We start from the raw sequence: 12398 nt of genomic DNA on the forward strand, positions 1-12398 counted from the left end.
AGACTGCCAGAAATTGTAAGCTACCAAAACTAGACCCTAAGAAGAGCGGACAGTAAAAGTCTTAGACAACAAACGAAGTATAACGAAGTTCTACTAATTCATTGCACCTTTTGTAATGTCATGTGCACACTAGGGGCAGGCAGATTGGCGAGCTAGAGTGTGATATGTTGTGGGCGGACATGTGCTTTTTGGTCCGCTATTGATAGCGTGTGCTTTTTGGACGTTCCTTCCCTATTTATTGGGGAAAGGGGTACCAGTTGGGCACACATCGATGGATGGAGCTCAGGAGTGCAGAGCGCATGGAGCGGAGAGCTCCACCGTTCAGTAGGCCATCGTCCTTGGGGGGGGGACAACCCCTGGTGGTATGTGACACCGGAGGAGGACGGTGGCAGGCACACTCACCACCCAACCATGACAGCCATGAGTGAGGCTCACAATCTTGGCCGACCCCACCGAGCCACAAGCTAGAACATCATGCCCTTGCAAGTGTCAACTTCTCCTTGAGTTCTTTTTCTTGAGCTCAAGAGTGAGGTCTCTTGAGGAAGGGGAGTACGTCATGTGCACGCTAGGGGCAGACAAATTGGCGAGCTAGAGTGTGATATGTTGTGGGCGGATATGTACTTTTTGGTCCGCTATTGATAGCGTGTGCTTTTTGGGCATTCCTTCCCTATTTATTGGGGGAAGGGGTGCCAGTTGGGCACACACCGACGGATGGAGCTCAAGAGTGCAAAGCGTGTGGAGCGGAGAGCTCCACCGTGCAGTAGGCCATCGTCCTTGGGGGGGACGACCCCTGGTGGTATGAGACACCGGAGGAGGATGGTGGCAGGACACTCGCAAGGGCATGATGCTCTAGCTCGTGGCTCGGTGGGGACGGCCAAGATTGTGAGCCTCGCTCATGGCTGTCATGGTTGGGTGGCGAGTCTGCCTGCTGCACCCAAATATGTTTCTTCCGCTTTGCTTTCTAGGGTTAGCATTTATTGCTTTGTCTTGCGTTTCATGGCTGTTTTGCAAGGTTCCCCTCTTGGAGAGGTCGTGGGTTTTGACATGTAAGCTGGAGCATTTGTAGTCAGGAGGCAGGAATTTTCTGAGCTCTTCTGTTAGGCACTTGCTTTTGGTCCTTTTCATGAGAGCCTCCCTACATATACATGGCTGGGTCTTAGGCGTCCTAGGTGGCTGATCTGCAGGCCAAACTCGTGCTGAAATAGGGTCACTTCCTGTTTCCTTTTGGCTGGCTGCACTTTCATACTTTGGCATGTTCCCAGCCCCACACTTTAGCACGTTCCTATCTACACTCGTGTCCCATTCTCTATTATGGTTTCTTTTGTCCCACTATGAGGCAGGGTTTACAACATGTGCCACATTCTCTTTGCTAAGCATTAAACTTGGCTATTCCCCAGTATGACAAACATATATCTGGATAGAAGGGACTGACGTATGTGAAAGCAATCATTATGATATGCAAGTAGAGCATGCATTCGTGTGGATTACATGTCTAGTCTAATGTAGCATTCCCCCCAGCCTCAAAAGTTGCCATTAGCTGGAATACATCTTGCTATAAAAGAATTAGATCAACTTAAACCCTTTAACTTTAACACTATCATGTTTCCAGACCAACCAAGTCAACCACAAAACGCAGTAGACATTCAGGGTAGACAGACTTACCTAGCTCCTTTGACGAGGACTTCTCGAATTCAGGAACAATCCATTGGAGTTGGTAATCTGGAAACAACTGCAAAACATCACATTAGCATCAATTGTGAACACAACCATACTTGAGTACTAGCTGCGCAGACAGACAAGACGTGAAGAAAAGCCACTAGTGGTTATATTTATTCTCGCTCTCGCTCTCGCTCTCTCTCTCTCTCTCTCTCTCTCTCCCCTCTGCGTTTTCAGAGCCCCGCCATCCCCCCCCCCCCCCCCCCCCTGCATTTTCAGCCTCCCGCCATCTCTTTCTCTCTGCTCGTAGCCCCCTCCCGCCACTCTCTCTGTCTCACGAGGATACCAACCGGGTTATCCGATCAGATCTTCTTAGCCTCTACACACATTGCACATGGATCACACCCCCAGAGCTCCCCACGAAGATGCACTTCTACAGAGACCACTTCCTCACCCTCACTGAGGATGGATTCATCCGGCAGTGTTCACATGTCCCATGCCATGCGGATTGCGATTGGCCAGATACGGGTTTCTTCCCACTGCCTCAGAGTGGAGACAGGTAGAGTTGAGCACATCTTTAGAGCCGGGAAGCTCGTACGGACACCCAGAGAGGAGAGGATCTGCCGACTATGCCACACAGAGGTTCAGACGGAGGAGCATTACATATGCCACTACCCAGTACACTGTCTATTTCGTGAGGGATTCGGTCCACTCTCCAGGATCATTGACTTCCAGGACCAGCGTTGCCTAGGTCTCTTCGTGCTTGAGCTCCGCAGACACAGGGACACCTTCTTGAGACATAGGCCCCAGCCACCGACCCAGGAGGTGGAGGACACCGACATAGTGGATCTTGTGGACCCTCCACGAGCTACTCTGGACCTACCTCACCCGAGAGGAGTTACCTCGGACCGAGCCTCTGCACTCCAGCATGCCCGACGCCTAATCTCTCTCTCTCTCTCTCTCTCTCTCTCTCTCCCGCTTGCTGCCCCCTCGCCTCGGCTCTGCGTCAACAACCGCACCGCCCTCTGTGCTAACCTGCCCCGCCCTTAACTGTGGGAAGCGCTGCAGACTGAATTTTCACCTGAGAGAGCTCCTTTCTCACCCCCATCTTCCCTCCTCCATAAGGACCTAAGCACTCAAGAACACCCCCCACTATGGGAGATACTAAGAAAATGGAAAATTCCAAGCTGGATACACTGGAAACAGCTGTGAAAACCAACAAGAAAATGGCGGACAGCAACCTCAACGCGGCCGTGAAACAAATGATGGAGCGGTTCACCAAGCTAGAGGACAATTGGAAACAAGAAAGAGAGATATGGAGACAGGAAAAGGAGGCTTTACAAGCTGAAATTCAGCTTCTCAAAGGAGAGGTGAGCTCACTCCGAGAGCAATTTGCAAAGGAAGAAGGCGAAATCCGCGAAGAAGAGAAGAAAAACATCAACGAGGAGATAACCAAAGAGGTTACACAATCCCTTGAGGCACACATAGAGGCGGCCAAAGACGGATGGGTTGAGGTGGCAAAGAAAAGCATCAAGAAGGGGGTCAAGGAGGAGCCCATCCGAGTACATGCCACACTTGAAGAAGAGAAGATGAGACACGCCCGCCGGCTTAATGTACGAGTACCCGGCCTACCCGCATCCAACGATACACCCGAGCAAGAAGGTAAAGCTCTATGTACCACACTCGGGTATTCTCAAGACACTCCATTGCCCTTCACAAAGGCTTGGAGAGTGGGGAAAGAGGAGAAGAGGAGGGTTCTTGTCCTCCAATTTCACAATCAAGAGGACAAGATAACATTCATGAAGAAGAGGATCATCTTGAGGAATCTACCGGGCAGCCCCATATATATTGATGAGGATCTCACAAAGATGCAAGTGGAGCACCGCAAAGCTTGCATGCCCAAGGTGATTCAAGCAAGAAAGGAGGGGAAGAAGGCCTTTTACAGAGATGGCCGGGTCTTCATTGACGGCCGGCCGGTTGCATAGGGACTCGCGACCTATGAGACATCGACATGGCAGCCTCCACATGGAGCCAGATAGAGTGCCCACAGGTCATACTGCTATCCCGGATGGTTCGTAGCAAGCCATCTGTTCCCCATGACATTGTGAGAGCAGAGTTTGCTGCACCACCGATGCTAGTGGAGGCACTCTTTCAGACAGTATGTTTCTTGCACAGACTCAGTGACATGCCGGTGGACTGACTCCCGCACATTGCTTTTGAGGCATCCAGGCAGCTTGCAGAGTCAGGGGACAGTCGCTCATGGTATACACAGGTAGTCCAGTGGCTCCAGAGTTTTGGGTATGATATGGACCGATTACCACCTACCCAGTATGATCTACATACCCCACACCTCTCCCTCTCACACACTGAGAGGAAAAGTGTCATCAAGCAGGAGCTAATTTAGAGACATATCATGCGCACATGGGTGACACCATCACAGCCTCTCCATACGAAGATGGCATACTACAGAGATCATTTCTTGATGTTGACTTATGATGGTTTCATTCAGAGACCGAACTACATGGATCTATATCTTGCACATGCTCTGAGAGTAGTGATTGGACAGCTCCGAGTTTCATCACACCCCCTGAAGATTGAGGCTGGACGAGCAGCCCACATCCCGCAGGAGGAGATATTATGCAGATTATGCAGAGGATGTGGAAAGTGAGTCACACTTTGTATGCACATGTCCATATTATGATGGGATCAGAGCCACCTACCCTACTCTCTTCAGAGGAGCAGACACATCTTTTCAGTCCATCCTGCAGATATCATACCAACGAGTACTCGGGCGCTTCTTACCAGAGATATACCGACAGAGAGAGCCAGTCAAGAGAGAGGAGAGCCCAGATCCGACAGAATCAGCTGACCGATTTCTTCCAGAGGACACCCATGCCAGATCCCACAGTGATGGGCCGGAGAGCAGAGGAGATTCGAGCATTGCGGCGTCCACGAGCGCCCGGATACCGACCTTCCCACAGACATCGACATATGATCAGGGACATTTGGGAACGACACAAGAGGCGACTACACGAGAGAGGACAGCCGGGACCCATTGATCTAGCGGCCATCTGGCATATCATTACAACTGGCGCTGACATGTATGACATTACACCCCCCCTCACCACAGGATGGAGCTGACTAGGAGCATGCCTGCATTGAGCATCGTTGTATCACGCTGGCATATAGTTGTGCATTTACCCCAGTAGTGCTCCATCCTTATATATGTACATACATCCCGACCTCACAGTAGCAATACATTGTACATGGTTTTGTCTCATAGGCCAGTTCTCTTTTGGCTTGAGAGAGACGTTAATACAATCTCTCTCTCTCTCTCTCTCTCTCTCTCTCTCTCTCTCTCTCTCTCTCCTCGAAGACGATCTCACACTAGCACAGGTGGCACACAGGAGGGAATGCATGCCACGCATCTTGGATGCACAGAAGGCAGGGAAATGGGCAGTGTACAGAGATGGGAGGGTGATCATCACCGAGCAACGTGCCCAATGACAGTGCGAGACCTATGAGACCAAGCTAGAGATTGCAGTTTGGAACTGCAATGGCGCCTTGAGGACAGATGCAGGTCTGTTCGAGGAGACATTTAGAGGGAGAGACTTGGTCTTATACACAAAGAGTCATCAGTGCCAAGGGAGTCGGCTTCCAAAGGTGAGAGGATACAGATGGGAGTTTGTTCACCGCCCACACCCACGCACAGTAGGGGGTACCCGGGGGTCGGGAGGGGTGGCTTTATTATACAGGGAGGAGCTTCAACATGTGATACAGGTGGTCGGACAGGATGAGGCCGCACGGCTTTTGTGGGTGAGGATCCAAACAGAGAGGGCCCAAGACATCTACCTTGCAGTGTGCACCCTCCAATTCTAAATATGCCACCCATGGAGAGTCCCCGTACCTGCCCTTTTATGGTGACATTATGAAGTTTTCCAGTCTAGGGGACATCCTCCTGGCTGGAGACTTCAATGCCCGCACCGCAAGTGCACAGGTACCCTTCTTTGAGACAGATGATCCCATGTACCAGGAGATTGACACGATGGGTACAGATCTGGAGCGGACATCACAGGATACAGCAGCCCGCACAGACTATGGAGAGTATCTCTTAGCCCTCGGCGGGGCTCATACGCTAGCCATTTATAATGGCTTGGCTAGATGGCCTAGATCCAACTCCTTCACCTCCTACCCCTTCAGACATGGAGCTAGTACAGTGGACTATCTAATGGGATCCCTCTCTTTGATCCCACTCATTTCGGAGTTTACCATCTCTCCTCGCCCCATTGGCGTTGCAGCCGACCATGCATACCTGGCCTTCCCACTCACATGCCGATACACCATGCAACCACCTGCTTTGCCCCATCACCGTCCGAGATACCACTTCACCAGAGAGACCTCTTCCATCTATTCTGATCACGTCTACCGCATCCTCTCCGACCTCGACCCCCACATCCCACTTGATGAGCTTACTACACACCTCTCAGCCACCCTCCATACGTCCGCTGCACAGCATCACTCGAGGAGCATAGAGAGGCTACACATGATGATGTCGTCACGCATGATCAGGAGTAAGCCATCTGTACCACATGACATTCTACATGCAGAGTTTGGGGTGGCCCCACTGGTTACAGATGCCCTTTTTCAGACTGTCACTTATATTCAGCATGTATACACGCTTGACAGAGATCACCTCCCACGCCTAGCACTAGAGTCCTCTATGCAATTATACTAGGGAGCAATTGAGACAAGCTGGACTGCCCTCCTCCTCAGTGACAGCCACCACCATTACCGACACATGCATGGTACTCCGAGGTAGTGGAGTGGTTTCATGCACATGGCATCCAGATGGACTGTCTCCCCCCGTTTCAGTATAGCCTCGATTCCCCCTACCTTGATCTCTCAAGACAAGAGGTCAACCAGATCATCCGGTTAGATCTATTCGGGCTACACATACACCAGACATGGGATGTCTCCATCAGAGATTGGTAAGAAGTGTGAGTTCTACAAAGATCACTTCTTGAGACTCTCCGAGGATGGATTCTTTGAGATACCGGGATACATACAAATACAAATGTCACATGCTATGCGTATCACGATCGGCCAGCTCAGGGTATCCTCCCACCGCCTCAAAGTAGAGACTGGCAGAGCTGAGGATATCCCACATGAGGAGAGGACATGCACAATATGCATCACAGGAGCAATAGAGGATGAGGCACATTATATGTTCAGTTGCCCGGCTTACTATGAGATACGGGGGAGATTCCATTGCCTCTTCCGAGAGGGATTCGGACCACTCACATGGGTGATAAAGTTTGAGAATCAGAGGCACTTGGGCATGTACTTGATGGAGCTCAGACGACACAGGGATGTAGTGTTGAGGCAACAATGCTGAGAGACAGCCCTAGCTCCGACAGGACACCTCACAGAGAGACATCACAGATTTCTTTGTGGTACACACATCCACATCGGAATACAATGCCCACAATAGTTCCTCTACTACCACATTAGAACCCAACACCCGTATCCACGCTCCAGCTCCACGCCCTTAGCGAGAGAGCTCGATCCATTCTGCGAGCCAAACGTCCCCGACCCAGAGCATTAGGACCCTCCACCACACAGAGATGGATTCGTGAGGTTCTCCGCCGACATCACACGCTCCCATCATAGAGGCCTAACATTCACTCCACCATCAAATCGGTTTTGGCCGAGGCGGGTATCGTCATTAGCTGATCACAGCATATCTCACTCTACACAGGATCATGTGCTGATCACATGTACTGTCAGATGTTTTCATTTTACATTTTCTTTCAGTTTTCCATGGCTCAGTATATCCATGGTACCATTGTATTACTTTTGGTCTCATAGACCCTTGGGGTCTTACGTACACGTTAATATAACTTACTTTCTTTCTCTCTCTCGGAAAAAGGAACCCCCACACCCATCCCAGATCCACATCGTCTTTCCTCTTCAATCCCACCAATGTCACTCGAGCACTAAAAAAGTTGCATAATGGGAGAGTAAAAGATCATGAAGATCTGCACAGAAAACTTTGCCCACGCGCAACATGTGCTTGCTCTCATCCTTACAAATCTCTTCAATAGAGCTCTTTGTGAAGGCTTTCCACTATCCTCAACCACAAACAACATTGTGCCCATCCACAAAGCAGAAGACTCCATGGATCCAAATAACTATGATTGGCAACACAATGGCCAAGATCTATGGAGCAGTATTAGAGGCAAAGATCACCTTTGGCTGAGAGGTTGGGGTAGAGAGGCTAGAGCATCAGGTCAAGCAACCTTTTCTTTTTCGGGAAAAAGATCCTTCAATTAGTTAAAAGAAAAATTAGCCACAAGGGGCTAAGTACAACCATGAAGGGCTAGATACAAACTATCCTCATATAAGGACAGGAAACAAGTGATCAAAGGGGGAGAGATGCTTCTCCTCCGACTGGCCGCTCTGTGAGGAGAAGGCTATCTCAAACGGACCGGGGGGGGGGGGGGGCAGGGAACAACTACACAGGTGGTCTGTAATGCCAAACGGGGTCACCGCCTCTATCTGTGAGGAAAGGGCTAGGCCTCCAAAGTCTCAAGAAGGCTTCCCACCTCTTTTGCATGCAGTCAGAACCTCCTTGTAGCTTCCCCCACTTACCGCGGGGGGTGTGAATGATATCAAGCCAGATGCTCCTCTGGTCTCAGCGAGCGGAGTGTGGGTACCCTCGATGGCCATGCTGCATCTAGCACGCCAAATGTGCCAAGCTGCTATGCTGCTACAAATCTCCCATCTCTGGTAGGAGCCTGGCCGCCAGTTACCTGTCGGGGGGACTGTGACTAATACTGTTGTAATACGATGGTGGGAGACATGTAGGGCTAGTCCTCCCCCATCCTCCTCATAAGTCCTGACCACTCTAGCCTCGATGGCCCAAGCGACAGTACCCCAAGGATGATCCAGGTCGATGCCCTGTCCATAGCGAAGATGCGGAGAATCCCCTGCCAAATCTGCTAAGCCTTCAGGCAATCCCAAAGGCAATGTCGCTGCTGAGACTCCTCGGGATGGCCACACCTCGAGCAAGCTGCTGACCGACCTCCAAATGCCAGCCAATTACCGACCGCCAAACTCCTGTGTGCCGTCAACCAAAGAAAGAGAGTGATCTTCCTCAGCCGAAAGCTATCCCAAAGCCTCTTCCAGAAATCTGAACGGCAGCGTTGTGATAGGCCCTGAGACTGCCAGTGTGCTGCTGCTGCCAGAGTGACATCTATCTCAGGCATCTGGATCTTGTGGCCAAGCCGCGCTGTATATGCAAAGAAGGGGGCATCCAAAGTCTCCTCCCAATCTGCGGGATCATACCAAGTCCGCTCTCCCGGGTCATACTACAACCGTGTGAGAGGTCGGCACTCCCAAATCCATAGCCGCCATAGTCTCTCCCGATCTATGTGCCATTCCCGTGGCCGAAAACCAATCACCGTCGCCCTCTGCAAGGTGCAGTCTCTGAGATCCTCCAAGGGGTGCCCCGATCTCTCCAGTCTGCCATGGGATCCGATAGAGAAGGTGAGCAAACCATTGTCCTCATCTACTCTATGGGCCGCCACAAGAATATCGTGTCTGGTAAACATGCCTAACCACACCGAGGCAGGAGGGGGGGGGGGGGGGGGGGGGTCTCGGGTCTGGAATAGAAGTCAGCCACTCCTAAGGAATAGCTGAGTCTATATCGATGCTGAGCCTGTCCCTACCCCGGATCCTTGTCAAGCCTCTCTCCTGCTCCTCCCTGAGGTAACTGTTTGTGTGCAATCCAATCTCTAAGAGACCTAGCTGGTCCCTTGCTCAAGGCGCCCCAGGATGTATGCGGTCGGGCCCGTAGCATGATCCTAATAATTATAGGACAATCATGATTAGCCACGCATTGGCAAAACTCTATGGATCAGTGGTAGAGACATAGGCTATAGCACAATTTATTTGCAGAGAGACAACGGATGTAGAGCCTCACGACAGGCAAGCTTTCGGAGGAGCTACTCAACCCTTGATCAAATCTTCACCCTCCGGGCCATCATCGAGGAGGGTAGAGCATGACATCAGAGGATTAACTACTGCTTCGTGAAGCTTTTGATATTGTACCCCGAGCCTACCTCCTACAGCGTCTACAGGAGATAGGAGTCCCATCTTACATGGTTTATGTAACCGCTCCCTACGGGAGGCCTACAAATCGGAAGATAAAATACACATTATTAGATCACTTAACCAATACAAACAATGGAACAATACTTGCAACATTAAAACTGGAAATGACAAAGAACACTTGACACCATCACTGGGACCGAAAAGCGCACCCCCCCCCCCTCTCTGTATTTCTTGGAGAATTTGTATGTACAAGTGTTCAAGGCCCCCAAGGCCAGATTTTTTCATAACATGGAGTGAATACAACTGAAAACAATAAGATTTATACCGATGAAGAATCGGTTGTCAAAGTAGACCAAATCAGAGGCAGTCTCCCACCTTCGCTGGGTGAACACTCGCCCCCCCACTGGTCTTCCGGAACCATGCACCAACAGGCACGCCCGTACTAACACCTGGCAGGGTGAGACCCTGCGGAGGGAGTGATACCTGGTGCTCCCAAGTAAGCTTTGCTCCCAGTTTCCCTCAGACTGCCGGCAGGTGCTATAGGCGGATACAAGGGCTAGAGGCGGGTGCTGATGCAGCAGCCAGGCAGGTACAGAGGCTGGTACAGGGCAGCAATAGGTGCTGTAGGTGGGTATAGGGCAGCAGCAGATGGCGGGTGAGAGAGCAGGAGTCAATGGCGGGTGTGAGAGCCGGTACAAGGGCAGCCACAAGCGGGTGAAACCATTCCCCCCTCTCTCCAATCCAATAGGCGCCTTCTTTCCATCAGCCACCTCCACACACCATCTGCTGGAGAGAATTCTACCCATGAAATCTTAATCTTAAATATTATTAGGCCTTAATTAAGGGTTTATCCTTGGGCACCCACATTAAAAGGTGTCCGGCCATTATTTTAAATATGAATGAACACCCAACCTTATAAATATTAAGGTTTACACTACTTATTAGATTTTACATTTGAAAAGGGCCAAAAAGACAATACTTACCACTTGTTCACACGCCACACCAACTCGTCAACAAACAGCACACCCACGGTACACTGGGCAATGGGAGCGTCCCCGTCCAATGTACGGGCATGTTATAGCAGACAAACACACGAAAACAAGTTTATGCATGCAACATGGGTAAGACGCAATCCTGGTCATACACGGGTGGCAGCAAGCAGGCTCCCGTCCATATGGCACAATATTGGTCACACACGGGTGGCACAAAACTGGTTCCCGTCCATGTGACACAAGATGACTGACCCTTTCACATGGAACACTGGCCTGGCCACATGTGAACATGGTACAAATCTGGCCGCTCTATGGAGTGACAGTCCCATAGAAGTGGCTCCAGAAATGGAGATGGACCAAATGTTGACAGTTTGGAGCATCATCACCCTCTATGAGTCCATCACCGAAAGAGTGAGATCCCCACGTGGTACATCGCAGGAGATTACTAGCACTATTGGGGTGAAACAAGGCTGCCCTCTATCACCCACTCTTTTTGGCCTCTACATTGATGAGATCTCGAGAGGATGACAGTGAGGTCCCGTTGAGTGCAAAAATCCTGTAAGACATCCAAATGTCTGTGAAGCCCCTTGGCTGAATTTGAAAGGAGGGAACAAAGTCATCTACTTAAAGTAGTAGGGGGATCAATACGCCTCCCAATGTGGGTCCAGCCCCGCCAATGAAGTGGTAAAACCAAGGTAATGGTCTCCCATACCTCCCGCCTCTTCACATCCAAATTGAGCTTCACATACAGAGGGTATCCTATGGAGATTGTCTGATCCTATGTCTACATTGATGTCACTTTTTCAATGGCCCACGCTTCACCATGCTTCCTACAGCACATACCAGAGTGACACGGGGATATGCAACCTTGAGCTTATTTGAGCGACAGTTGGCCTTTTTTTATTAAAAAAAGTTGGCGATTACTAGAAGGGAGCAACATACTCCATCATATCCTCTACAAAGTGAGGGCAAGGTAACAATCGGGTGTCTAGCCCTCGTCACACCAGCCTTGATGTATGGAGCAAGCCTTCAGGGGCCAGATTTATCTGATGAAGATTGGCAACGAGTTCAAAGGCCCCACGTCATGATGTCCTCCCATATGATCCACAACAAACCATCAGTCACACACCAGATTATCCAAGCAGAATTTGTTGCATCCCTGATGGTAGTGGATGCACTCTTCCAGACAGTCACATACCTCCATCGCATCCAATCACATGGATCCCCACAGTTCCCGAACCTTGCCCGAGTTCCCACTTGGTTCTCAAGATATGGGCTCCGCATGGACCAGCTCCCACCCATTTCAGACTCCCCTTTTCTCCAGCTCTCTCCATGATACTCAAGACATGAACTTGTTCTATACAGATTTGTCTCATAGGCCAATCTGGGGTTCTATAGACATTAATATATATTTTCTTTCTTTCTTTCTTTTTCTCATGAGAACACCAACCAAGTTATCCGGTTAGATCTTCTCAGCCTCTACACCCACTGCACATGGAACACACCTTCGGAGCTCCCACCGAAGATGCACTTCTACAGAGAGCACTTACGCTCATTGAGAAGGGATTCATCCAGCAATCGAGCTACTTGAGTGTTCACATGTCCCATGCCATGTAGATTACCATTGGCCAAATA

The 12398-nt window shown here is 50.4% G+C and overlaps 1 protein-coding gene across 5 annotated transcripts in view; it reads right to left on the reverse strand.

Moving 5' to 3' along the window:
• LOC147615834 (Protein kinase superfamily protein) overlaps positions 1-12398 on the reverse strand; it is a 54066-nt gene that overhangs the window by 15597 nt on the left and 26071 nt on the right. For all 5 annotated transcript variants that reach the window (XR_015262645.1, XR_015262646.1, XM_086778437.1 and 2 more), the window contains one exon: positions 1663-1729. Coding sequence is in view for 3 of the 5 variants with exons in the window: in XM_086778437.1 (XP_086634563.1) it covers positions 1663-1729 (67 nt within the window). In the remaining 2 variants the exon portion in view is untranslated. The remainder of the gene's footprint in view (positions 1-1662; positions 1730-12398) is intronic.

This window comes from Cibotium barometz, chromosome 39 (genome assembly GCF_041138505.1).
Source record: "Cibotium barometz isolate CiBa-2024 chromosome 39, ASM4113850v1, whole genome shotgun sequence".
Lineage (NCBI taxonomy): Eukaryota > Viridiplantae > Streptophyta > Polypodiopsida > Cyatheales > Cibotiaceae > Cibotium > Cibotium barometz.